Source organism: Pelodiscus sinensis, chromosome 30, assembly GCF_052426305.1.
Source record: "Pelodiscus sinensis isolate ZL-2025 chromosome 30, ASM5242630v1, whole genome shotgun sequence".
Taxonomy (NCBI): Eukaryota; Metazoa; Chordata; order Testudines; family Trionychidae; genus Pelodiscus; species Pelodiscus sinensis.
The window spans coordinates 6,539,521-6,564,151 of record NC_143081.1 but is presented as its reverse complement, the minus strand read 5'-3'; the positions used below and the strand labels follow the sequence as shown (position 1 = coordinate 6,564,151).

General features: G+C 58.1%; 2 protein-coding genes across 2 annotated transcripts; one reads left to right on the top strand and one right to left on the bottom strand.

Moving 5' to 3' along the window:
• The first annotated feature begins 1,217 nt into the window (after positions 1–1,217).
• LOC149521072 (olfactory receptor 10A7-like) lies at positions 1,218–14,998 on the top strand. The gene is made up of 5 exons (XM_089774205.1): positions 1,218–2,030; positions 5,299–5,307; positions 5,767–5,857; positions 12,432–12,713; positions 14,826–14,998. The coding sequence occupies exons 1-5, from the start codon at positions 1,218–1,220 to the stop codon at positions 14,996–14,998; spliced, it is 1,368 nt and encodes a 455-aa protein (XP_089630331.1).
• Positions 14,999–15,508: 510 nt separating this feature from the next.
• LOC149521071 (olfactory receptor 10D3-like) lies at positions 15,509–16,441 on the bottom strand. Its single transcript, XM_089774117.1, has one exon. The coding sequence runs from the start codon at positions 16,439–16,441 to the stop codon at positions 15,509–15,511; it is 933 nt and encodes a 310-aa protein (XP_089630243.1).
• Between the last annotated feature and the right edge of the window lie 8,190 nt (positions 16,442–24,631).

Below are 24,631 nucleotides of genomic sequence, written 5' to 3'. Positions count from 1 at the left end.
CTACCTGCACCACCTCAGGTACGGGGAGCACAGCATCCCTTGGCCACGGATCGCCGTTTCTGGCCATTGGGAGCTACAATCTGCAGTACCAGGGGCGGTGCAGGTAAATATGGCGGCGGCAGCCCAGCAGGGGCTGACCCTGGTGAAATGGCCCAGTTTTAGTGCCCACCCCTGCAGGAGATGATCATTCATGATTTCACAGACCATCCAGAACTGCACAATTTCGATGTTTTTCTTCTCCCCGCTTTTGAAACTGTTTCCAAGCCCCTCGTGTTTTATTGCCCCCTCGGCACCTTTTCCATACTTAGTGTAGATTTTTTGGGATAGGACAACCACACCCGCTTGCACATTCAAGGTGGAGATGAACATACAATAATTAAGCCTAGTTTGGTTGTACTTCAGCCGTATGCTACCTACAGTACCAGGCAGGAGGTAGGGGTTCCTTTGAATGCTGGGTATGGGGAAGGGCTCCAGTATTTCTAGTTACAGCAAAAGCAAAACCTGTGGGTCATTCCTGCTTCTTCCCTCCCATCATTCTCCTTACTAAACCCAATTTATAGCAAAGCGAGACTTGGTGATTCTAGTCATATCTACCAATCAACTGCATATCGTGTACGATACCTATTATGTCAATATTTAGGATACATTTTGCTGGGCCAAAATATTGCAAAAGTGCTTAATTAATAGTTTTCCGGATGTCTCTGGAATTTTTCTTATAAAAATGGGATGCACTAGGACCAGGTTGTTTCTGGTCCAATTGCCCTGGTCTCGCTGTCCTGTACAAGTTATGCAAGATTGGGCAGCACTCCTGACTCTTCCCCACCCTCTTTGGCCTTATTTTCATGTGTCCATGAGTCCCCCAGAGCTGAGTCACACCTAGGCTTTGCGAGAGATCCAAGGACCGGATGAGGAGGAGAACCGGGGGCCAGGCCAAAGGGAAGCTCCTCACCCGGCTCTTACAAGTCCCAGGCCTGTTTGCTTGGTTGGTTTCTCTGCTGGAGCTCCCTGTCAAATATTCCCTCCTGGCCCAGCTCCCCCTCTCTCCTTCAGCTTTTAGCCACCAGGCAGTGACCGGAGTGACTGTCTGAACCAGCGTCTGTCACATCTGTCAGGGAGTCTGTACCCCCTGTCCAAGTCCAGTGCCACAGGCTGCCATATTGCAATGAATGTTAGTTATTGCTCCCAGTGACCCTGTTTCTGTCCCACAGACACATCCCATGGCAAGGCAGGAACAAGGAAACCAAACGTCTGTCACAGAATTTATCCTCCTGGGATTTGGGGATCTTCCTGGCCTGCAGGTTCCTCTCTTCTTGCTCTTTCTCGTGATCTACCTGGTGACCATGGCTGGAAACATCGTTGTCATAGTGTTGGTTGTGGCCGATCGACACCTCCAAACCCCCATGTACTTCTTCCTGGGCAACTTGTCCTGCTTGGAGATCTGCTACAGCTCCACCCTCCTGCCCCAGCTGCTGGCCGGGCTCCTGGCAGGGGACTGGACAATTTCCTTCACTGGGTGTCTCACACAACTTTACTTCTTTGGTGCTCTGGCAGGCTCAGAATGCCTCCTCCTATCAGTGATGTCCTACGACCGGTATCTAGCAATATGCAACCCCCTGCACTACGCAGCTCGGATGAGTGGCAGGTTTTGCCTCCAGTTTGCCGTGGGATCTTGGATAGGCGGCTTGCTTTCTAGTTGTATAACCACAGTGTCAATAACCCAGTTAACCTTCTGTGGCCCCAACGGTATTGACCATTTCTTTTGTGACTTTATTCCCCTTGTAAAATGCTCCTGCAATGACCCTCTGCTGATGGACACGTTGGCATTCACAGTCTCCTTGATTTTCTTACTAGTCCCCTTCGTACTCACCTTGGGGTCCTACATCTGCATCCTCAGAACCATCCTCAGAATCCGCGCTACGATTGGGAGGCAAAAGGCCTTTTCCACCTGCTCCTCCCACCTCATCGTGGTCAGCATTTACTATGGAGCTCTCATGATTGTCTACATGTTCCCAACCACCGACTGTGACGTAGTGGGGGTACCTGGCTGGTTTCTATGCTGCTGGCTCTGGGGGAACCCCCACTGGCTGCCGTGGGTACCACGACCCAGCAAAACAGGATGAGTCACTATGCAAACCAGTGGCCAGACACCCCCCATGGAGAGGAACAAAGGAAGGTGGAATGCTGCCTTGGCTGGGGGGCAGGGCTGGAAGTTAGTGAGTTGGTTGGTGGCTGTCTGTGAGGATGGATGAGACAGCCTAGGGAGAGGAGCTGGAGTTTTAGGGGCCCAGTCTCCCCCATCTCAAGGGGGCCTGAGGCCTCCTAGCCCAGTTCCTGTAACCAGATTACATCTGTGCTGCGCTGTGCTGGAGGAGCAATAAACCACCCTCAATTCCACTGGCTGGTACAGTCTGTTTGTGCCATTTCGGGGTGCAGGAGACGGGGAACCCCCAACGCGCCGTCACACTGGTGTCAGAAGTGGGATGCACTGCACCCCGTGGATGAAGCTTCCAGCGGCAAGCGACAAGGCGCAGTAGAAGCAAGAGCCCTGGAGCCAGGCGTGCTGGAGACAGAGCGAAGCGGTGCTTGGGAATCGTGGGGCGCTGCAGCACTAGACTGGTGAGTCTGCACCGAGGGGACCAGCGGGCAAATGGCCTACGCCCGACTCTTGAAGGCAGAGCTGGTGGGGCTGTGCAGAGAGAGGGGCTTGCCTGTGCGGAAAGCAACCAAGGCCCAGCTGATTACCCAGCTGGAAGATAATGACCAGCCACAGGGCCAGGATCTTGTCCCCAGGGGAAGCAGCCAGACCCCCCCTGAGAGTGTGTCAGGCTCAGAGAGGGGGAGGAGCGCTGGAACCCACCGGAGAGATGAGACAGCGTCTCCCGGGAGGCCTGCAAGCCATAGCCCATCTAGGGCAGGGGCCAGCCCAGCGGAGCTGCGGCGGCTGGAGATCCAGCTGCGGATCAAGGAATTGGAAGTAGAGGACCGAGAGAAGGACCGCCAGGACCGAGAGAGGGAGCGCCAAGACCGAGAGAAGGAGCGCCAAGATCGAGAGAGGCAGCGGCAGCATGAGCTGGCCATGGCAGAGCGGAGAACCGGCGGGGCACCGGCTGCGCCAAGTGCGGATCGGCCCCAGGGTCCCAGGACTGCCAGATGCTTGGAGAGGCCCGTGGTGGCCCAATTGAAGGACATGGGTGACATAGACGGGTTCCTCAGTGCCTTTGAGAGGGCCTGTGGACTGCAACGGGTTCCCCCAGCTGACTGGCTGCAGGAGCTCATCCCCGCACTGAGCCAGGAGGCGGCCGGAGTGCTCAGTCAGCTGGAGGACCTACAGCCCGGGGATTACAACCGAGTCAAGGAGGCCCTGCTGCACAAGTTCGGGCTGACCCCCGAGATGTACAGGAAGAAGTTCCGGGGGGTACAGAAAGGGCCACGGGAAACCTATGTGGATCTGGTCTCCCGCCTGGCGCAATACTGCCGCAAGTGGGTGTCTGGAGTCGGAGCCCAGACCGCAGAGGAGCTGCTCAAGCTGGTCATGATGGAGCAGTTCTATGAAGTGTGCCCACCCAAACTGAGGCTGTGGCTCAAGGATCGGAGACCAGAGAACCCCCAGGAGGCCGGGAGACTGGCGGATGAGTTCACGGAGAGCCGGTCCGGGTGTGAACGGGAGTCCCGGAGAGAAAGGGAATCGCGCAGAGACCGGATCTCGGCTGAGCGACGGAGGGAGTCAACTACGGGGCGAGACCAAGGAACAGGTCGTCTGCGCCCCAGAGAACCAGCCAGGGCCTGGACAGAGACAGCCCAAAGCCTAACTTGCCATCGCTGTGGGCAAAAAGGCCACAAGAGGGCTCAGTGCACCAGGTCCCAGGACCGGGGACTTTCCAGGGTTAACTGGCTGGGGCGGGAGGAAGGGCAGGCTGCCCCAGAGGCAGGGGCTGGCAGGCAAACCTCAGCTCAGAGAGAGGGGAAGGATGCTCAGTGCACCTCCCCTGGGAGGTCTGATTCTCAGGAGGCGGATTTCTCCGTGTACCGGGTGGGGGCAGGACGGCCCCTGCGGAGCGAGTGCCTCATACCCCTGGAGGTGGATGGTAGGAAGGTGACGGGCTTCTGGGACACGGGGGCAGAGGTGACTCTGGCCCGATCCGACATAGTGGCCCCGGAGCGGATACTACCCCACGCGCAGCTGACCCTGAAGGGCATAGACGGGTCCCCGTTTAAGGTGCCTGTAGCCAGGGTGCATCTGAAATGGGGGGCGAAGGAAGGCCTCAAGGAAGTGGGGGTGCACCCGCACTTGCCCACCGAGGTGCTGATGGGGAATGACCTAGAGGAGTGGCCCCATGAATCCCAGCGGGCTCTAGTCACTACCCGGAGCCAGAGCCAGCGGGGGGCTGACAACGTGGGTCCAGGGAAGGACTCCTGGCAGCGTCCTCAGGGTCCCATCCCAGTGGACACGGGGTCCAGCCAGGCTGGGACTCCGGACCTAGGCAGAGGTGGGGGACAGGTCCCGATCCCTGCCTCAGCAGCTGAATTCCAGGCTGAGGTGCAGGCAGACCCCTCCTTGCAGAGGCTGAGGGACCAGGCTGGCCTCCGTGCAGCTCAGCCCCGGGGGAGAGGTGGCCAGGAGAGATTCCTGCGGGAGCGTGGGCTCCTGTTCCGTGAGTGGCTCCCCCCCAGGAAGGCGAGGGCATGGAGGGTAGAGCGGCAGCTGGTCGTCCCCCGAAAGTATCACCTCAAGCTGCTGTATTTGGCCCACGATGTCCCCGTTGGGGGCCACCGGGGGATCCGGAGCACCCGGCTGAGGCTGCTCCAGCACTTCTATTGGCCGGGAATCTTGACAGCCGTGCAGCGGTACTGCCGGTCCTGTGACTCCTGCCAGAGGGGCGGGAAGGCCCAAGACAGGAGGAAAGCGGCTTGGGGGTCTCTACCCCAGATAGACCCTCTGGGCTTGCTGAGAGAGTTATGGGAGGGGAAGTCCTCCCTGGAGGGAGCATCGGGGGTGGAAGCCGCCCTGGCTGTCCAGAGAAGGCTCACTGGGCTCATGGCCCCGGCCCGAGAGACCCTGGCCAGAGATCAAGGCCAGTGGAAGGGTGGGTGTGACCCCCGAGGACAGGCCTGTGCCAGTCGCCCTGGAGCGGGGCGGCGAGTGGACAGAGGGAAGCCAATTCATGTGGGGCCTCGCCACGGCCGGCCCGAGTCAAGGGGAGCACCCATGTCCCCAGGGCGGGTTCCCACGCAGAGGACCCGAACTTCCCTAGGTCACGAGCGGAGTGACCCTGCTCAGTTCGCTCTCGGAGGGGGGAGAACTGTGACGTAGTGGGGGTACCTGGCTGGTTTCTATGCTGCTGGCTCTGGGGGAACCCCCACTGGCTGCCGTGGGTACCACGACCCAGCAAAACAGGATGAGTCACTATGCAAACCAGTGGCCAGACACCCCCCATGGAGAGGAACAAAGGAAGGTGGAATGCTGCCTTGGCTGGGGGGCAGGGCTGGAAGTTAGTGAGTTGGTTGGTGGCTGTCTGTGAGGATGGATGAGACAGCCTAGGGAGAGGAGCTGGAGTTTTAGGGGCCCAGTCTCCCCCATCTCAAGGGGGCCTGAGGCCTCCTAGCCCAGTTCCTGTAACCAGATTACATCTGTGCTGCGCTGTGCTGGAGGAGCAATAAACCACCCTCAATTCCACTGGCTGGTACAGTCTGTTTGTGCCATTTCGGGGTGCAGGAGACGGGGAACCCCCAACGTGCCGTCACACCGACGTCCTGAGCGACTTCAAGAAAGTTCTCTCTGTCTCCTACACCGTCCTGACGCCCCTGGTCAATCCACTCATCTATGCCCTGAGAAACAGAGAGGTCCAAGAGACCCTGTGCAAAGCTTGCAGAGAATTAAGAACATAAGAGCACACAATTTGGATCCGACCTAATGTCCATCTAGCCAGCCCAGTATCTTGTCTGCAAAAAGTGGCCAGCGCCAGGTGCCCCAGAGGGAGAGTACACAAGATGTAATCATCACTGATCTCTCCCTTCTCACCCATTTCCAGACAAAGAGAGGCTAGGGACACCATTCCTACCCATTCTAGCTAATAGACATTCATGGACCTAACCTCCATGAATCTCGCTAGCTCTTTTTGGAACCCGATTAAAGTCCTAGCCTTCATCACATCCTCTAGCAAGGAGTTCCAGAGCTTGACTGTGTGCTGAAGGAAGAAAAATTTCCTTTTCCTTGTTTTAATCTGCTGCCTATTGATTTCATTTGGTGACCCCTAATTCTTGGGAATAAGTAAATAACTTTTCTTTATTCGCTTTTTCCACAGCAGTCATTATTTTATAGACCTCTATCATATCTCCCCTTAGTCTCCTCTTTTCTAAACTGAAAAATCCAAGTCTTTTTAATCTCTCCTCACATGCGACCCATTCCAAACCCCTCCTCAGTTGTGTTGCCCTTTTCTTTACCTTTCCTAATGCCAATAGATCTTTTTTTAGATGAGGCAACTACATCTGTGCCCAGTACTCAGTTAAGGGTTCTAAGATTCTGGCCCATCGGATTGCGTAGGTGAAAATGGAACAGCTGCAGAACGGGTTGCGTAAGGGAAAGCGGAGGACACCGCCCGCTATTACTGTTCCGCACACAGAGCGACACAGAACCTAGTAGAGATTCTACAAGAACACAGCCTGCACCTCCGCCTTGCGCCGCCTGGGGGCAGCAGTGACCGTGCGGCAGTGTCCTTGCAGCTGAGCGGTTTGCAGCCCGCAGACACCGCCCTGTATCGCTGCGCCGGATACACACAGTGAGAGGGAGCCTAGGAAAGGCTGGACTGAAACTAACCGCGTGGAGAACCGGTCTGGCGTTACCAGCCCCAGGGAGGAGCAGCCGCCAGTCCGGCGTCCCTCTGCCGCAGGAGGTGTTCGCCTCGCCAGGTTGGAGCGGGACCCATAGACTCGAACACTGGAACTGGAAGGGCCCTGCAAAGATCCTCAAGCCCAGTCCTCTGCCCTCACGGCAGGACCAAGCACCGTCTAGATCCGCGGTGTCCAGCGAATTCTGAACTTGCGACCTAGCCACACTCAAGCAGCCAAAGAGAGATTAGTGATGAGCGTGTTGCACACTACGGATCTAGGTAAACTTAAAAGTAGACGCTGTCCCCGAGGCTTTAAACTCACAACTCTCGGCCTATAAGGCCGATACACTGGCCCCTGAGCTGTTGATGTATCTAGGAGTTCCTTTATCATTTCTCCGACAAGTGAGTGGAACGCCATCCCCTGCCCAGAGCTGCAACCATAGGAGTGGCCACGATGGGTCAGACCCGAGGTCCTTCTAGCCCACAGTCCTGTTTGCCGGCAGCGGCCAATGGCAGGTGCTTCGGGAGGAATGAACCCAACAGGGAAGTAGCAAGTGGCCCGCCCCGCTTGCCGGATACTTTGCAATCGCCGGGCAGGGGCACGTCTCTGTGTCCGGGTCGGTGCCCGGGGAACGTTTCCTGCCAAATGTCGGTTCCAGGTGCGCTCGGGCGCCTGCAGAATTCCGGGGGAGCCGAGCCGGGCAGGGAACGGGGGAGGCTCCGTCCCATATCGGGCCTGGCTCCGGGATTGATTCCGCCCCTTGGTCTCTAGGGGGTCAGGGAGGCGGAGAACGCTGGATTTCCCCGAGTGAATTAGGTCTGGAATCTCAAAGGTGCCCGAGGGAGCCAGGCGCTGCCCCGCTGCCCCGTCCCACCACGTCCCCCGCGGAGATTCCAGTCCCAAGGGAGGAGGAACTAGTGATTTCAGGAGCAGAAATGCCACATGGGTTGGAAAACGCTTCTGGCAGCAAAGCGCCGTCAGACACCGCCCTTCCCCCGGCTGATACCGCCCGGCGTGTGAGCCGGGGCCATTGCCCCCAGGGCCTGGCTGAGCAGACACTGACTGGGGGTCGAAGGGGGGGGGGGATCAGGGACAGTCCCAGACTCGCTGACCCCTCACTCCTGAAGACTGATCGCTGATTCCTACCTGCGCCCGGACAAAAACCCGCCTGAGGCTGCGGGGGAGAAATTCTCTGGCAGGGGGCGCTGGTGAGTCGCGGTCCGCACGGGGCAGGCGTTGGGAGCGTCGCAGAGAAGGGGCCGGGGTAGAAATGTGGGTTCCCCAGTGAGGGGGAGTGTGACGGGGACAAAGCAGGTGCCTCGCTGCCGCTGCGCATCCCAGTCCGGGTGAGCGGCCAGAAATGGGCCAGCGGCTTGGGCCACTCACCGCGTCGAACTCACCGAGCGCAGCGGGAAGCGATCGGGGGGGAGTTACAGACACGGTGCGAACTGGGGCTCGCGTGTCCCAAGCGGCGTAAAGGGGGAAGAATCGCACTAAACCGCCCTGAGCCCCCAGGCCTGGAGCTGCAAATCCCGCCGAACCTGACCCGAGAGGGGAAATGTTCGCACCTCCGGGCTCCCAACAAACACGGATCCTCCCCCCCCTCCCCCAATGAGCCGAAACCCACTAACGCCTGGGAAAATATTTCCCTTCCCCACAGCCGATCCCCAGGAACCCCTCGACATTCATGACGAGCTAAGTGACGTCATTTCTCGGTGTCTCCCCAGAGCTGTGAGAGCCCATCGGGACCCCCCGCGCTGTGCCAGGCGCTGCACAAACACACCGGCAGGGGGACGGAGACTCCTGCCGGAGAGTCCATGGCAGTGACTCGGCTCGTTCAGGGAAGGCGTTTGTGTCTCTGATAAGGCGGGGAATATGCAAATAGCGGTGACAGACGCCTGCTTAAAATGGTCTCTCTCTGCCTAGGCTGCACCCGGAGAGACACCCCGCAGCCCCCGGTGTCTGTGCAGTTACCTGCCAGCTCTGCCCCTCAGCAACTGGGAACATGAAATTTTGGGTCTATTTAGTGTTCGTGGTGGCAGCTTTGCCAGGTATTTTCTAGCTAAATACGCTGGAGAGAGGGACGGAGATTTTGTTTTGCATGTTTGATATTAATGCTTCTGTCGCGCCTTTGTTCCCAGGTGCCCGGTCCCAGGTGCAGCTGGTGGAGTCCGGAGGGGATGTGAAGAAGCCCGGAGACTCTCTGCGCCTCTCCTGCAAAGCCTCCGGCTTCACCTTCAGCAGCACCTGGATGAGCTGGATCCGGCAGGCTCCGGGGAAGGGGCCGGAGTGGCTCGCTGATATCAGTGGCAGCGGGGGTACTATAAACTACCTTGATGCCGTGAAAGGCCGATTCACCATCTCCAGGGACAATCCCAACAACCTGCTGCACCTGCAAATGACCGGCCTGAAGCCCGAGGACACCGCCCGCTATTACTGTGCTAGATACACAGCGACACGAAACCTATTGACGCTCCTACAAAAACCCAGGCTGCAGAACCCGCAGCCGCCTCGCAGGGAATTGACTGTAACTTGTCGGGGCTCGGCTGCTGGGTGAAGCAGGCAGTGGGCGTGACAAGGGGAGCTGCTGTGCGCTGGGACATGGCTGAGCTTGTGTAGGTCTGGCCCCACTGTGGGGAGTGCAGCCTGCGGGACCTGACTCCGAGCCGTTCGGGGTACGCGGTTCTAAAGGGGGATCGGTCGCTCCGGGTCTTTTTACCCTTCTAATCCGGCCCTGGCTGTCGGACCCGGTAGGGAAAGTTCCACGCTACGTGCCTGTTCTCATGTCCTTATGTCATACGGTGTGTGACAGACAGACACAGACAGACCCCGCCCTTCAGCGATTTCCCAGCTGCCCATTGGCCGGCGGGCAGAGCAAACAGCAGCGGGACATTTCGTGTCCAGCCGGCCTCGAACTCCCCTGCCAGGAGACAGAACAGCGCAACTCTGCGTCACACCCGGCCTGGATATCCCCGTTCTGTTGGCCTCGCCCCCGGCCCATTGCCTTGCAGCTCATCACAGACCACCTCACTGCTGCACGGCAGGTGACTGTGTGTCCATTGGCTGCGCCCTGCAATGGCTGGGAGGGGATCGAAGGGAAAGACCCCCCCCTCCGCCTCCCCGAGCAAGTGCACTCCCCTCTCCCCCTGAGGCAGGCATTCTCAGCATCAGGAGCCCCGCTCTATCAAATCTCCCCCCTGCAGAGCCAGGCAGGGAGGAAGAATCTTACTTTTAAAAGGGGCTGCTCCTGCCGCCCAGACCAACTGCCTCATCTCGCAGCTGGTAGGGGAGGCATCAGGCTGCCAGCTGTCAGTCTCTGCTGGTCAGGTGGGCCAGAGCAGCACGTGCTCCGCTCCCACCCAGCCCAGCACCCCCCTAGCATGGAGCCCGGTAACGGCCCCCTCCTGCCCCCCCTTCACTAGACTCTGCGGCGCTCCTCAATCCCCTGCCCCCGCCAGACACGGCAGGGAAAAATTGACCCGATGGAGCCCGCAAACACTGAACTGTCTGGAGATGCCAGGGAGACACAAATGCAAGAAAAAAATGGATCCAGCTGTGACCCCCCTGTAAGTTGCTTGCAACCGTGACTCTCAGTTTGGGAAACACTGCCTCAGGGTCTGGCTACACTACAGTGTTATTTCGAAATATTTTATTTCAAAATAGTTAATTTGAAATAAGTTATTTCAAAATAACATGTCTACACACAAAATGCATTTCGAAATAGCACGGCCACACTGAGTGGATGCTGAATTGCATTTAAGGCCAGCCAGAGCCAGGTCCAGCAGGGCATCAGGTCAGGACTTACTTTGTGTGGCTGCCACCTGAGGCTATCTGAGGCCTGTGCTTAAAGGGACCCCCCCCCCCCCGGACAGGCAATTCTCAGGCTTCCCTGCTTGCTTGCCTACCTCAGTGAGGGACAGCAAAGCATTTTGTCTCTTCGTGCTCTGGTTGCCCTCACTCAGGACACCACAGTCTGCAACATGGAGCCAGAACTGCCCCTGGGCTCTCTGATGCTACTCATGGACTTGCTGCTGTGAGCCTGGCTGCACTTTCTGCAGGCTGCCATCTGGGAGGTCCATTGGGAGTCTGTCAGTATCCAGAAAGCCCTGCAGGAGAGCTTCCACCCTGAGGAGCCTCCCTGGTCTGCCCCACTGAGTGCTTGTGCCTCATTCCTCCCTCACGCCCCCTTTCCTGATGTCAAATAAAGTACACATATTTTCATGAACACAAACTCTCTTTATTTAACAAAACTGGGGGGGAGGTGAAATCTGGTGAGACTGGGGTAAGGGGGCAGGAAAGGAGAGAGGGTGGGAGAGGGGAGGGGTAAACCTGGGACAGGGCCAGCTTTAGGAAGTGCAGGGGCCCAATTTGAACAGTTTTGATGGGGCGCTGGCAGACAGGATTTTTTGTTGAGGGAAAAAAAAACACCAAAACACCTCACAGCCCCTTTGAAGCCCACACAAAAAGTCAGAGCCCCTTTGAATCCCCAGCTACAGGGCAGAGTCATTTCCTGCCTTCCTGCCCCCCACCCAGCTCCACCAGGCACCCAAGTGCTGCTATTTTCTCTGAGCTTTGCACAGGTCATGTAAGGAACGGGCAGAACCCCTCCCCCATAAGGGCCAATGAGACTAAATGTCTGAGCTAATAAACAACTGCGCCCCAGCTATACAAAGCTACACACATTGGGCTTTAGGATGTGAGGGTTCAGGAATTTGGGTTGGGGTATGTGAGGGGCTCAGGGCAGGGGGTTCCAGTGTATGATAGGCTCAGATGTAGGTTCTGGGGGAAAGGGGAGAGCAGGAGTGTTAGGATGCTGTGGCCAGATGGGGGCTTGGCCCCAATTAGGGGTTTGTTGTCCAGGCTTCATTTTTAAATAAAATACTATGTCAAACACAAAAAGTTTTCGCATTGTCTTTATTTCTGAGAAGGGCAGGGAACCTGTTTTGAGTCAGGGGTCACTGACCCACAGAAAAGTAATTTGGGGCCACACAAGAGAGATGCCAAAAAAAACCCTCCTCCAACCTCATCCCCCTAAGCTTCACTAACGTGGCCCCAACCTTGTTGGTGGGAGCAGGGGACATGGTACTGGGGAAGAGTGCTAGGGGGTGCTTCGGCAGGGGACAAGGTACCAGTGGGGACAGAGTTCTGTGGCTGGGGACAGGGGCGTGGGAACAGGGTGTCAGGAGGGCAGGGGACAGGGTGTCAGTGGGGACAGGTTTCTGAGGCTGGGGAGTGACGAGAAGGAACTGAGGAATGGGGAGAGGGAACAGGGGGCTGGCAGGGGAGCGGAAACAGGGGGCCACTGGGGGCAGAGAGTCCCCTGCACCCGTCTCCTCCCAGGATTCTCTCCCCTCACCCCCTCACCCCCGCCCCGAGGGAAGCTGGCTCGTGCCTCTTCCACAGCCAAACCCTCCGTACGTGCCTGTCCCGGGGCCAAACCGCCCTCCCGCGGCGCAGCCAAACCCCCGCGTGCGCCTGCCCAGGCAGTGTCAGCGGAAGGCGAGGGGACTGGGAATGCCTGGACGCAGGGACAGAAGTCTCGAGGGGCTGCAAAGCCTCCGGCCTCTCCTTCAGCAGCTACTGCGTGAGCTGTTTTCGCCAAGCTGCGAGGAAGGGGCTGGAGCGGATCCGGGAAACAAACCCAACTTCGGCTTCTGCCAGCTACGCCGAGGCCTTCAAGGGCCGATTCACCATCCCCAGGGAGAACCCCAGCAACCTGCTCTACCTGCAACCGACCGGCCTGCAGCCCGAGGACACCGCCCGCTGTTACTGCGCCGGGCACAGCGAGCAGAAAGCCCGAACACAAACCGAGCTGCAGCGAGAGCCGCTCTGCCAGCGCCCGGCAGGGGGCAGCAGCGACTCGCAGTTCCAGGCTGTTCTGTCCGGTCAGCGCAGGGATCCGTGTGAAAGGGCAGGTCGGTGCCAGAGCAGCGGGTGAATATTTCGGGAACTCTCTGTGTTCTAGGGACTCGAGACAAATATTCCCGCAGGTTTCCCGCAGCCAGTGACACCGCTGAGAGCAGAGTGCAACGTGCAGCCAGAGACTGAGAACTGGGCTGAAAATGTCCCGCTCAGAGCCCGGTTTCGGCAAATTCGTCGATGCTTCCCTGAATAAAAGCCTGAGCCACTGCAGTAGGGGCCCCTGAAATCCTTTGCGTCCTGGAAAATCGGCCCTGACCTGCTACCTCCCCTGAACGATGCGGAATATCCCGGCCCCGGCCTGCTGGGGGGTTTCACAGCATCTCTGAGACAGCTCGTCCGCCCTGAGTATCACTGAGCGCTGGGTCTGAGCGCGCTGCCCCGCCCGTCGGTGAGCTGGGCACATAGGGAAATAGAGGTTTAATCACAGACATTAAGTCCATTGTACAGACTCCTTCTAGCTACACATCCCCGGCCTTAAGACACTGTCCTGACCCGTCAAATCCCCTCCAAAAATCTCCCCAAACACACCCAGCCTGGGCTGTTCGCTGTCTGTGCAGCATCCTATCTGAGAGGCCACGTTGCTCCCTGGGGGTGACCTTTCCACTCACCAGTAGCGTTCCCGGGGGCACATTCACACCCCGAGCCCAGATGCTGTTGGCGCTTAGAATTAATTCAGGGCCAATCGCCTAGGCTCACACCCCTACAGTGGGGCTGGAAGCGGAGCGGGAACGGGTCTAAGAATGCCCATGTGGACAGGAACCGGACGAGGATCCGGAGCGAGAGGAGGGCGGGGTTTGGCAGGGGAGCGGTGCAGGCGTGCGCTGGTGACAAGGGCCCTGGGATGGCAGAAGGGCACGTGAGTGCGAACGGGAACCTCGGCGCGTGTGACAATGAGCCCGGGGACAGGACACAGACCCTGCGCCAGCCTGGAGATGGGGCAGTGTGACGTATTGGGGGTACCTGGCTGGTTTCTATGCTGCTGGCTCTGGGGTAACCCCCATTGGCTGCCACCACGACCCAGCAAAACAGGATGAGTCACTATGCAAACCAGTGGCCAGACACCCCCCATGGAGAGGAACAAAGGAAGGTGGAATGCTGCCCTGGCTGGGGGGCAGGGCTGGAAGAGGGTGAGGGAGTTGGTTGCTGGCTGTCTGGGAGCATGGAGGAGAGCCTAGGGAGAGGAGCTGGAGTTTAGGGGCCCAGTCTCCCCCATCTCAAGGGGGCCTGAGGCATCCTAGCCCAGCTCTGGGACCAGACTACATCTGTGCTGCGCTGTATCCTGGAGAGGCAATAAACTTCCTCTATTCCACCGGCTGGTGCAGTCTGTTTGTGCCATTTCGGGGTGCAGGAGACAGGGGACCCCCAACGCGCCGTCACAGGCTGGAACGCGGGTGTCCGGTGAATTCTCTTGGGGTGGGCGTGTCCGTGGGGACGGAAATATTGTTCCTGTTAGTTTCCATGGTTACTAGGCGGGGGGGGGGGCATTACGTCCTAAAGCCTCACGCCTCCAATCTCAGCCCCCGACCCTAGCCCCGTGCAACCCTGTGACCCACCTCTTCCCCAGGCACTAACCCGATTTCCGCACGGGCAGGGATTCGCTGACAACTCCCCCACGACGGGATAAGTTGGTGACAATCGAGCCCTAAATTCGCAACCGGGGAACTGGGTTCAAACCCCGACAGCTGCGTCTCGCCCCTTTAATCCTGCGCCCCAACTCTGGGATCTGACCCAGCCCTGTCCGAGCCAGAAATTTGCAGGCTGAGGTGTAGGCGCTGGGGTCTGTTACAAGCAGCCGGCGATGCAAATCAGGGTGAGAGTTTCCTGTTAATACCTGTCCCTCCCTGTGCCCAGACTGGGCCCGCAGAGAATCCGCAGCCCCCTGGGTCTCTGCAGTGACCCAGTCCCCGGAGAAATTTCCATGCCATCACCAGGGGCAATGAGACTTTGGGTCACAGCGGGTTTCATTGTAGCGGTTTTGGAAGGTATTTTGAGTCCCTGAAAAAATGGCACAGCCAGTAGAGCAGACAATGATGGCTGGCTTTGTACCGGTTCTTCTAACATCCCTTTATTCGCAGGCGCCCGATCCCGGGTGCAGCTGGTGGAGTCCGAAGGGGATGTGAAGAAACCCGGAGACTCTTTGCGCTTCTCCTGCAAAGCCTCCGGCTTCACCTTCAGTAGCTACCCCATGACCTGGGTCTTCCAGGCTTCCTTGAAAGGGCTGGGGTGGGAAGCTGGCAGGACTCGATGACATCCCAAGGTCTCTTCCAACCCTAGGATTCTATGACTGGGCACAATGAAAGGGATCTCGTGGTTGTGGTGGAGAATTCACTGAACGTGAGCTCCCAGTGGGACGCTGTCGCCAGAGCAGCTAATATGGCCATGGAACGCACAAAGGAAGTTTTTTGACAAGCAGAGAGGTGGTTTCACTTTGCTGTTTGGCACTGCTGCGAGCACTGGTTGAATACTCTGCCCAAGTCTCGTGTGCACAACTCAAGCCAGGGGCTGATTGCTTGGAGTGGATTCGCACAGCAGCCATGAGAAATCTTGCCGTGGAAATCCTGCCTTATAATGATGGACAGAAAGAGTTTGAGCCCTGTAGACCTGTCTTATTAGGCAGAGATTTTCTACAAGACCCAAGTCTGAGTCTCTGATTCCCATAAATTCTGATGCACCACAAAAGCCGCCAAGGGCCCATGCCGATGTACTTGTAGGTGAGTTTCCAAACAGACTCACATGATACTCCTGCATCTGCTGCACATCAGCGTGGGGGCATCTGACCCCCTCTCAGTTTTCTCAGAGCCGCTTTCACCTCCTTGTTGCGCAGCGTGTAGATGGCCGGGTTCACCATGGGCGTGACCAGGTTGCCAAAAATGTCCACCGGGGTCACCAGCACTTTGCTCAGCTGTGGCTGAGTGTAGATCAAAGCGCAGGGCCCGAAGAACATGGTCACCACCACCAGATGGGAGGCACAAGTGGAGGCCGCTTTGCGCCGCCCTTCACCTGAGTTCATTTTCAGGATACAAGACACAATCCTGACATAGGAGGCGAGGATGAGGGCGAAGCAGCTCATGGGCACCACCCCAATGTTGGTGAAGGTCACCATCTCCAAGATGGACGTGTCCGCGCAGGCCAGCTTGGCTACTGGGAAGATGTCGCAGAAGAAATAGTCCACCACGTTGGACCCGCAGTAGGGCAGCGTGAAGGTCAGGCTGGTGACGATGGTGGCGTGAAAGGAGCTGGCGATCCAGCTGCTGGCGGCCAGGAGGGCGCACACCCTGCGGTTCATGATGAGCAGGTAGCGCAGCGGGTGGCAGATGGCCACGTACCGGTCAAAGGCCATGACAGTGCAGAGCAGGCACTCCGTGCTACCCAAGAAGTGGAAGAAGAAGATCTGGGCCATGCACCCGCCCAGTGAGATTGTTTTACTCTTGGCCCAGAGGTTGTCCAGCAATTTGGGGATGCTGATGGAAGAGATGCCAATGTCCAGCACGGCGAGGTTACAGAGGAAGAAGTACATGGGGGTGTGCAGGTGGCGGTCAGCGAGGACGGCTGAGAAGATGAGCAGGTTGCCCACCAGGGTGCAGAGATAGAAGGCTAAGAAGGTGAAGAAGAGGATGGTCTGGAGGCCATCGGTGTTGGGGATCCCTAAGAGGATGAAATGAGTCACCTCGGTGCGGTTCACCAGCCCCATTTGGGTCTCATTCCTGAGGCAAAGGGAGAGAAATACAGCTAGTCATTTACAGGGGGAAAAAAACTGTCATCCTCTGGCTACAATGCTCCCCTTCCATCCACTGTCCCCATGAATCACTTTCCTTGTCCTTGTAATGCCTATTGGGGGCAGGGCCTCACTGCACTGGCTCTGAGCACGGTGAGAGAACATGCCTGTCATGGATATTGGGAAGTCAACACAGTCCGGACAAACTGGATCTTCCAATTCTATTAGAATCTCTTCTGGTCTGCTCTGTGCAAATTTCTTCTCTTCTCTCCTTGTGCAATTACAATTTCTTCAGTCATGTTCTCTCTAAGCCTGTTCACCACAGTATCTTGCAGCCTTCTGTTTGTGGTGAACCTTTGGGGAGCAGTTTTCTCTCTCCCCCAGTTGCTTATCATAGAATCATAGAGCTGGAAGAGACCTCAGGAGGTCACCGAGTCCAGCCCCCTGCCCAAAGCAGGACCAATCCCAATTAGAAGCCCAAGGCACTTTGAAGTGCATCTTCAGACACCCTAAACTCAAAATAAGATATGCAAATAGCTTATTTTGAAATGTGGTGCAACTAGGGAGGCCCAAATTTTGAAATAATGCCCTATTTTGATACATCCCTTAACCCTTGTGGAATTAGGGTTACAGGGAAGGTAAAATAACGTGCCTGTTATTTTGAAAAATATTTCAAAGTAAAAGGGCTCTTGTTAAGACATTGGGTAGCTATTTAGGGATACCTGTGGTTTGGGGGTAAAACTCAACTTTGTCAAATGCATGAAGTACAGTACTAATAAATGATGGTCACATAATCACCAACCTATACCAGAAAACTACTGACCACTTTTCTTATCTACATGTTTGTGGCTTCCAGCTAGGACACATCCCATGATCCATTATCTACAGCCAAGCCCTAAAGTACAACCGCATCTTCTCCAATGCAATCCCTTTAACAGAGATAAACACCCATAGGGGCTCCATGCATTCAATGAAGAGGTTTTTGCCCACAAAAGCTTATTCCCAAATAAATTGGACAGTCTTTCCGGGGCCCCAGGACTCCTCATTTCTGCAGACACAGACCAACAGAGCTGCCCCAGAGGGCTGGCCCTGGTGCACAGCGGACGGTTTGTCTAGGGCAAGGTTCTGTGGGTAGAAGCACACACGCTGTGAGGAGTCGGTGCTAAGGAGGAGGGCTGGCCTTACCGTGAGGTGAACTGAGGCGGCTTCCTTAGGTGCCAGACTGGGGGAGGGCACCATTAGGACCCAGAGTGTAAAACATTGTGTCTATGTATTCTCTCTGCCCTAGAGGCACAGAGAGGGTGCAGTGCTGTGCTGGAGGAAGGAGGGCACAAGAAACACAACATGCAGGCAGGAGAAAAGGGGACATGGGGGCGTCATTTGAGCTCCCTGCCTCAGGTGCCCAAATGATGTGGGCTGGCCCTGCTAAGGATGAGGGGGAGGAGGAGGCAACATGCAAACCGATGAATGTGGGGAACAATTGCCCCAGGGTGGGGGAAGATACGAGTCTTGGCGGCTATTCTGAGGTTAGAGAGAGAAGGAAAAGGGGGCAGCCCCAGCGAGAGGGGCTGGATCCAGGGCTGCTGAGAGAGACGCTAACTTGATGCGGTTCCCATCAAACGCAACGTTCACAGTTTGGTTCAGCATGTCTCAGCCGCGCCCCCTCCCCTCCAACAACCCTCCCCTGCTCCGGCCGCGGCTCCTCATCTGCTCCGCTGTGGTCAGATGGGCAGTGCTGGGCTGTGCAGCTGTCACCCTAGATGGGACTTTTACAGTGAGATTTGAGGGGCGATGGTGAAGTGTCTGGGGGCGTTTGGCGGGGACATTCCCCATGCGGGAGAGCAGGGCTGCAGGGCGGGGTTCTGACATGGCGAGAGATCAGAGACACAGAGACGCAGCCCAGAGGCAGGCGCTGCACAGACGGGCCAGAGGGCTGGGCGGATCGTTCTCTACAGAACACCCCCGGCTGACAGGCTCTGGGGGCGGCGGGGCCAGGCCAGAGACAGGCAGAGACCGAGGGCAGCGCGAGAGGGTCGGTACCAAAGCAGGCGCCTTACACTGGCTGCAGGGGCAGAGGCGGCTCCAGCTGACTGGGATTCTTCCCTTCTGCCCCGGCCGGGACTACCCTGGCCCCATCCTGCGTGCTCCCCGGCCCGGCCCAGCCCAGCCCAGCGCCCGGAAAAGGGGCCCAGCCGGGGAAAGTAGGACACACCTGGCCATCCTAAACCGCTGCCAAGCTGGCCAGAGCTGCCCCTGCATCGCGCCCCGCGCTGCTGCCAAGCTCACAGTTTCCCACCACTTCCCGCAGCCTCCCGGCTCCGCCTGGGCCTTAAATCCCCTCTGGGGCCCCTGGGACCAACCCTGAATCCCCGCCGGGCTCCAGGCTCAGCCCTCGGCAGAGTCACCAATTAACGGAGATTCGGCCTCATTTTGGAGACGCCCAGAGACCCCCGGGGCCAGGCTCTCAGACCGGTAATTACCGGCAGGGCCATGGAGCCGGCAGGGCCCGATCCCCAGCTCCACCGGGCCCGGATTCTGCTCTCGCCCCCCTGGCCTGACACCGAGAGGCTCCGCTGGGTTCACCGGGGCTGTTTTCCCCAGCGCTGCACACGGGGGTGAGGCAGGAGAAACGCCATCGGGACCGAAGGAGCCGGGCAGGTTTCCACCTGAAATCGAAGCCAGGAGATGCCTGTTCCACGGCCTGCGCTGTAAGGGGGGTTGGGACGTTGATGCTCGTCTGGGCTCTGCTGCCCCGTGGCACAAGCCAGAGAATCCCCCCGCGGGGTGAAATAGCAGAGGATGGGGCAGAGGTTGGGCTGGAGGCCTCTGAGTCCAGAACAGCTTTCTCCTGGGTCTGTGTCCCGCTGTTCCCCGGCCCCCCTTTCTGAGCGCACAGGGAGGTGTTCGTGCAGCGGGGTGGGGACGGGTGGGGGGATATTCCCGCTGTGCAGACGGAGGCACCATCCGTCCCGCGCACCACGGCGCAGCCCTTGTGTCAGGACAGCAGAGATCCAACTTAGAGAACTGACTTTGGGCAGGACAGCCCCTCCCCCAACCTCTCCCCAGACCCGGACACTCTTGTTCTGAGCAGACACCGAGCGAGCCAGACCGGCCTTGCAGGGCTTGTGTCTGAGTGGCCCCTCCCGGAGAAGGGTTCTCCGCTCACTGGGAGGGACGTCGCTCTGCATCTTCCTGGGCCTTGGGCGGGTTCTGTTCCCCTCCCCTTTGCACCGCCAGGATCCAGGAGCAAGGGCCCTTAGCAAGGGCTAATTAGACTCAGCCAAAGCTGCTGCCTCCCTAGCCAGAGCAGTGGGACGGGCACAGGCCTCGCCAGACCCCTGAGCCCTGGGGTTGGGGGGGGGTTGGTTCCATGGGGGGATGCCCCGTAATGGAGATAAAACCACAGACGCCACACAGAGGGAGGGGAGCGGGACAGGCTCCTTCATTGGGGGGGGGAGGTTCCAGCAGTGAGCTCATCCATCCATTTGCTGGTGTCCCAGCCCTGCAGGTCTGTGACGTAGCGGGGGTAGTTGCTGGGCTGTGGTGACCCCTGCTGTCTGGAGCAAGACCCAGCAGGGAAAACCTCGCTAGGCAGAGGTAATGCCAAACTTGTTGAACCAGTGGCCAGACACCCCCCATGGAGAGGAACAAAGGAAGGTGGATGCTGCCCTGGCTGGGGGGCAGGGCTGGAAGAGGGTTAGTTAGTTGCTGGCTGTGAGCATGGAGGACACAGCCTAGGGACAGGGGCTGGAGTTTAGGGGCCCAGTCTCCCCCATCTCAAGGGGGCCTGAGGCATCCTAGCCCAGCTCTGTGACCAGACTACATCTGTGCTGTGCTGTATCCTGGAGAGGCAATAAACTTCCTCTAGTCCACCGGCTGGTGCAGTCTGTTTGTGCCATTTCAGGGTGCAGGAGACGGGGAACCCCCAACGCGCCGTCACAAGGTCTAATGAGGCCCCCAAGGATTTCTCTAATTAGTCGTATTTTTTTCCCTTCCCTGGTGGGCACCTCGTTTGGGAGCCAGGATGCGGGGGCAGACGTGATGAATAATCTCTGTCGATGTGTTATCCGCTCAGCACCCCATAGGGTGGAAGGGGCCTTGGGATTAATTAAAATATTGGCATTGCTAACGGTTCCGGGGCTGGAGCCTACTGCGCTGGGTGCCAGGCTCAGACGTGACTGGCAGTTGGCACCAGCTGAGTTTTGTGCGCCATTGCCATGAATGTCAGAGCCAGATTAAACTGGATAATTTGCTTCATTAATGGTTTAGAGACTGGCAGAGAGAGGGCGCTGATAAAGTGCGAGGGCAAGATTAGAAGGGAGTCGCGAGTGCTTTAGCGGAGAGGACTGTACTTCAGCGTGAACAGTGGTCTGAAATACAGAGGATGAAAATCAATAAGGACAAAGGAACGTGCGGCCCTTAGGAGGGAACCGTCCAGCGCACAGAGAAATGTCCCGGGGTTCCCCGTCTCCTGCACCCCGAAATGGCACAAACAGACTGCACCAGCCGGTGGAATAGAGGAAGTTTATTGCCTCTCCAGGATACAGCATAGCACAGATGTAGTCTAGTCACAGAGCTGGGCTAGGATGCCTCAGGCCCCCTTGAGTTGGGGGGAGACTGGGCCCCTAAACTCCAGCTCCTCTCCCTAGGCTGTCTCCTCCATCCTCACAGACAGCCAGCAACCAACTAACTCCCTTCCAGCCCTGCCCCCCCCCAGCCAGGGCAGCATTCACCTTCCTTTGTTCCTCTCCATGGGGGGTGTCTGGCCACTGGTTCAACAAGTTTGGCATTACCTTGGCCTAGTGAGGTTTTCCCTGCTGGGTCTTGCTCCAGACAGCAGAGGTCACCACAGCCCAGCAAGTACCCTCACTACGTCACAGGCCCCTAGTGACTCTTCACTCAAACAGAAGCCAATAGCTTGTCACTGTTACCAACAAAACAAACCTGACTCTGGGCTGCATCGCAGGAGTGTTGCGAGCAAGACAGGAGCAGTCAGTCATTATTCCGCTCTACTCTGCGCTGACCAGCCCTCCCCTGGAGTGTCGTGTCCAGTTCTGGGCACTACGTGTCAGGAACGCTGTGGACAAATAGAAAAAAGTCCAGAAAGAGCAACACGGATTTCTAAAAGTCTAGAAAACAGGACCTATGACACCGCCTGTTCGCACAAGCCCCGGAACTTGCTTCTTCGCCTCATGCCCAGCTGCTCTCTTTTCACCAAGGCAGGGCCAGGCTCTGGTGCCTAACACCAGCCTTCCCCACCCCACGGTCCCAGGAGAGTCTCCGTGGGAGCGACCCCGAATCCGGATTCTGGATTTTAGTTTCTTTGCCCAGTAGATTCTGTAGCTGCCCCCGCTCCAGGGGCGGGTAGGTCCCGTGTTTCAATGGGGTTGGATCCCACCCTGCGGTATGAAGGGACGTGTCTCTCTGCCACCTAACCGGTAGCCTTCCTGGCTAGGGGGATCCCTCCGGTCCCATCCCTACCCCAGCCCAGTGCCCTGTGCTCGGCGCCTGTCCCCTCCCCTCAGCCACCTCGTGTCATTACAGCTGAGCTGAGCTAAGTGTCCGGCCTCTCTGCGGTATAAAGGGAGCAACTGCCCCCAGGGGACATCGCCACGTGCTGAGCGTTCACCCTTATACCCGGCTTGTGGAACCCGAATGCAAATCCCTGCCCGGGGATGCCGGGTGAAATACCAGCCCCTGGTTCTAGGAGCCTCAGTCTCTGCCCAGAAACAGCCCTGCCCGGCCCTGCCCGCTGGGGAGTTTCCCTCAGTGCCTGGGAACGAGAATGGAACTTCTGCGGCTTTTCCTGGCCCTGCTCGCCGCCCCCCGCTGTGAGTGTCCGCTGTAGAGCGGTGGAACTGGGGACGGGTGCAGCGACTCATGCTCTGGCTCATTTCTTCAATTTTCTGGTTTCTCTTCCCCCAGGTGTCCTCTCTCAGGTGCAGCTGGTTGAGTCCGGTCCGGGGGCTGTGAAACCCGGAGATACCCTCACACTGAGCTGCACCATCAGCGGTGACTCTGTCACCAGTAAATGGTGGGAGTGGGTCCGGCAGGCTCCCGGGGAAGGGCTAGAATGGGTGGGACAGATTTACTGGAGCAGTTCCAGCTGGCGCACCTACTACAGCCCGGCTTTCCAGAGCCGCGGAAAGCTCAGCGCGGACTCCGCCAAGAACCAGTTCTCGCTGCAGCTCCGCTCGCTGACAGCTGCGGACACCGCCACCTATTACTGCTCCGGGAGACACAGTGACACAGAGCAACGCAGGGCCCGGCACAAACAGGGGAAGCGGCTTCCGAGCAGCGAGTTCCCATTCGGCCGTGCGCGCTGTACAAATCAATGCGAATCCAAAGCCGAAAACAAGGGCAGGAGAGAAGCTGGATTGACAGACCCAAGCCAAGCGGAGTGCTGTCTGGACAGAGCGCTGCACGGGGCATCAGGCACCTGCGTCCTTTCCTGCCATGACCTGTGGGGAACTGTGGAAAGTCATTTCCGTTCTCTCTCCCCTCCGTCTGTCCAGACTGGGACCTGTGGCTCTGTCTGTACGGGCGGGACGTGTAGACACCACTGTACGGCCAGTCACAGCACCCGGAACACGTGTGGTAAAGTGCCAGGCTAGTGCCAGTGCAAAGTTTCTTTCCTTGCTGAAAACAGTCCCTGTCAAAGGGGAAGGGTCTGGACTCGCTCTCCCGTCGCATCTGTCCCCGGCTGCTGGATCTTGTATGATACAGAGGCGGGTCAGCCACTCAGCGAGTCAAGGGCCCGGCTCATGTCTGAAGGGGGAGGGACTGGGGTGAGGACGGAGAATAAGCAACCTCCCGATCCGCTCTGCCGGGGGGTTCTGCCAGGGAGGGGGAAGCCCCTGCGCCCTAATCGCGCTCTCTGACAGGTGGGGGGAAGCAGGCAGCAGGGATGGGGAGAGGCTGCACTTGCTCGAACCCCTTATTGGAACGCCGGGCTCCCAATGGGACTTACAGCCCCGAATTCACCGCCCGGTCTCTCTCCCCTCCCCAGCCAGAGACGGGGCCGCAGGGGGATCTTGTGCATCCCAGGCGGGTGCCCAGCCCGGGGCTGGGGGAGGGGGGAGGGGTTTCCGGGACAGTCACCTCCATAGACCAAGTCTTGAAGTTGATCCACTATTTTACAGGAAGCAGAAAGAGTCCGGGTGCCTGAGACACGGCCCCTCCCCACGGTCCGTGCGGGGCCAAGTGATCCCCGCCCCAGATCTCCTGACAACACCCAGCCCCTCAGGCCCTGCGTAGGAAACACAGTGACTGCAGGGAGCTGCTTCTTCCTCCAAGCGGCCTAGAGGTGTGAGAGTCCCGGCGCTGCACAGACAACCAGGCCCGGACAGTCCGACTCCTGCACCTGGAGCCCTGGGGCGAGTCAGTCAGATCCCTGGCAAGAGCAGCGTGTGTCTCTTATCAGGCGAGGTATGCAAATGAGGAAGCCAGTGTCCTGCTTAAATCTGTCCCTCCCTCTGCCCAGGCTGCACCCGGAAACGCAATCGGCAGCCCCCGGCTCTGTGCAGTCACCAGCCAGTCCCCTGAGAACTTTCTCCTCCGGCACCAGGAGAATGAGATTCTTACTCCTTGCCAGTTTCGCTCTAGCAGCTTTGGACGGTATTTTTTCTATGAAAATTCACAGAGTTAGAAGGATATTGTGTGATCGCTGCATCTATACGGTATTTATAACCTGACTTTATCCCCAGGTGCCCGGTCCCAGGTGCAGATGGTGTACTCCGGAGGCGATGTGAAGAAGCCCGGAGACTCGTTGCGCCTCTCCTGTAAAGCCTCCGGTTTCACCTTCAGCGATCACTGGATGCACTGGTTCCGGCAGGCACCCGGGAAGGGGCTGGAGTGGGCGGCCGGTATCAGCAGCGGTGCTGGGAGCAGCACGTACTACGCTGATGCGGTCAGAGGCCGATTCACCATCTCCAGGGATAATCCCAACAACCTGCTGCACCTGCAAATGACCGGCCTGAAGCCCGAGGACACCGCCCGCTATTACTGTGCCAGACACACAGTGACACGAACCCTGCGGCTGCTCGTACACAAACCAGAGCTGCGGAACGTCCCGCGTCTGCCGCACGGGGGCAGCAGAGACACGCGCCAAACAGCCCTGCCGGGGGCGCAGGAGAGCACAAGCCGGTCGGGATGGAACACGGCTCC

Excerpts from the sequence above, each read along its gene's own strand:
- LOC149521071 (XM_089774117.1), bottom strand. The coding sequence starts at position 16,441 with ATGGGGCTGGTGAACCGCACCGAGGTGACTCATTTCATCCTCTTAGGG.
- LOC149521072 (XM_089774205.1), top strand. The coding sequence starts at position 1,218 with ATGGCAAGGCAGGAACAAGGAAACCAAACGTCTGTCACAGAATTTATC. Across the intron at positions 5,858-12,431 it reads AGAGGTCCAAGAGACCCTGT|CTGCGAGGAAGGGGCTGGAG; the intron begins GCAAAGCTTGCA and ends GTTTTCGCCAAG. Across the intron at positions 12,714-14,825 it reads GTTCCAGGCTGTTCTGTCCG|GCGCCCGATCCCGGGTGCAG; the intron begins GTCAGCGCAGGG and ends CTTTATTCGCAG.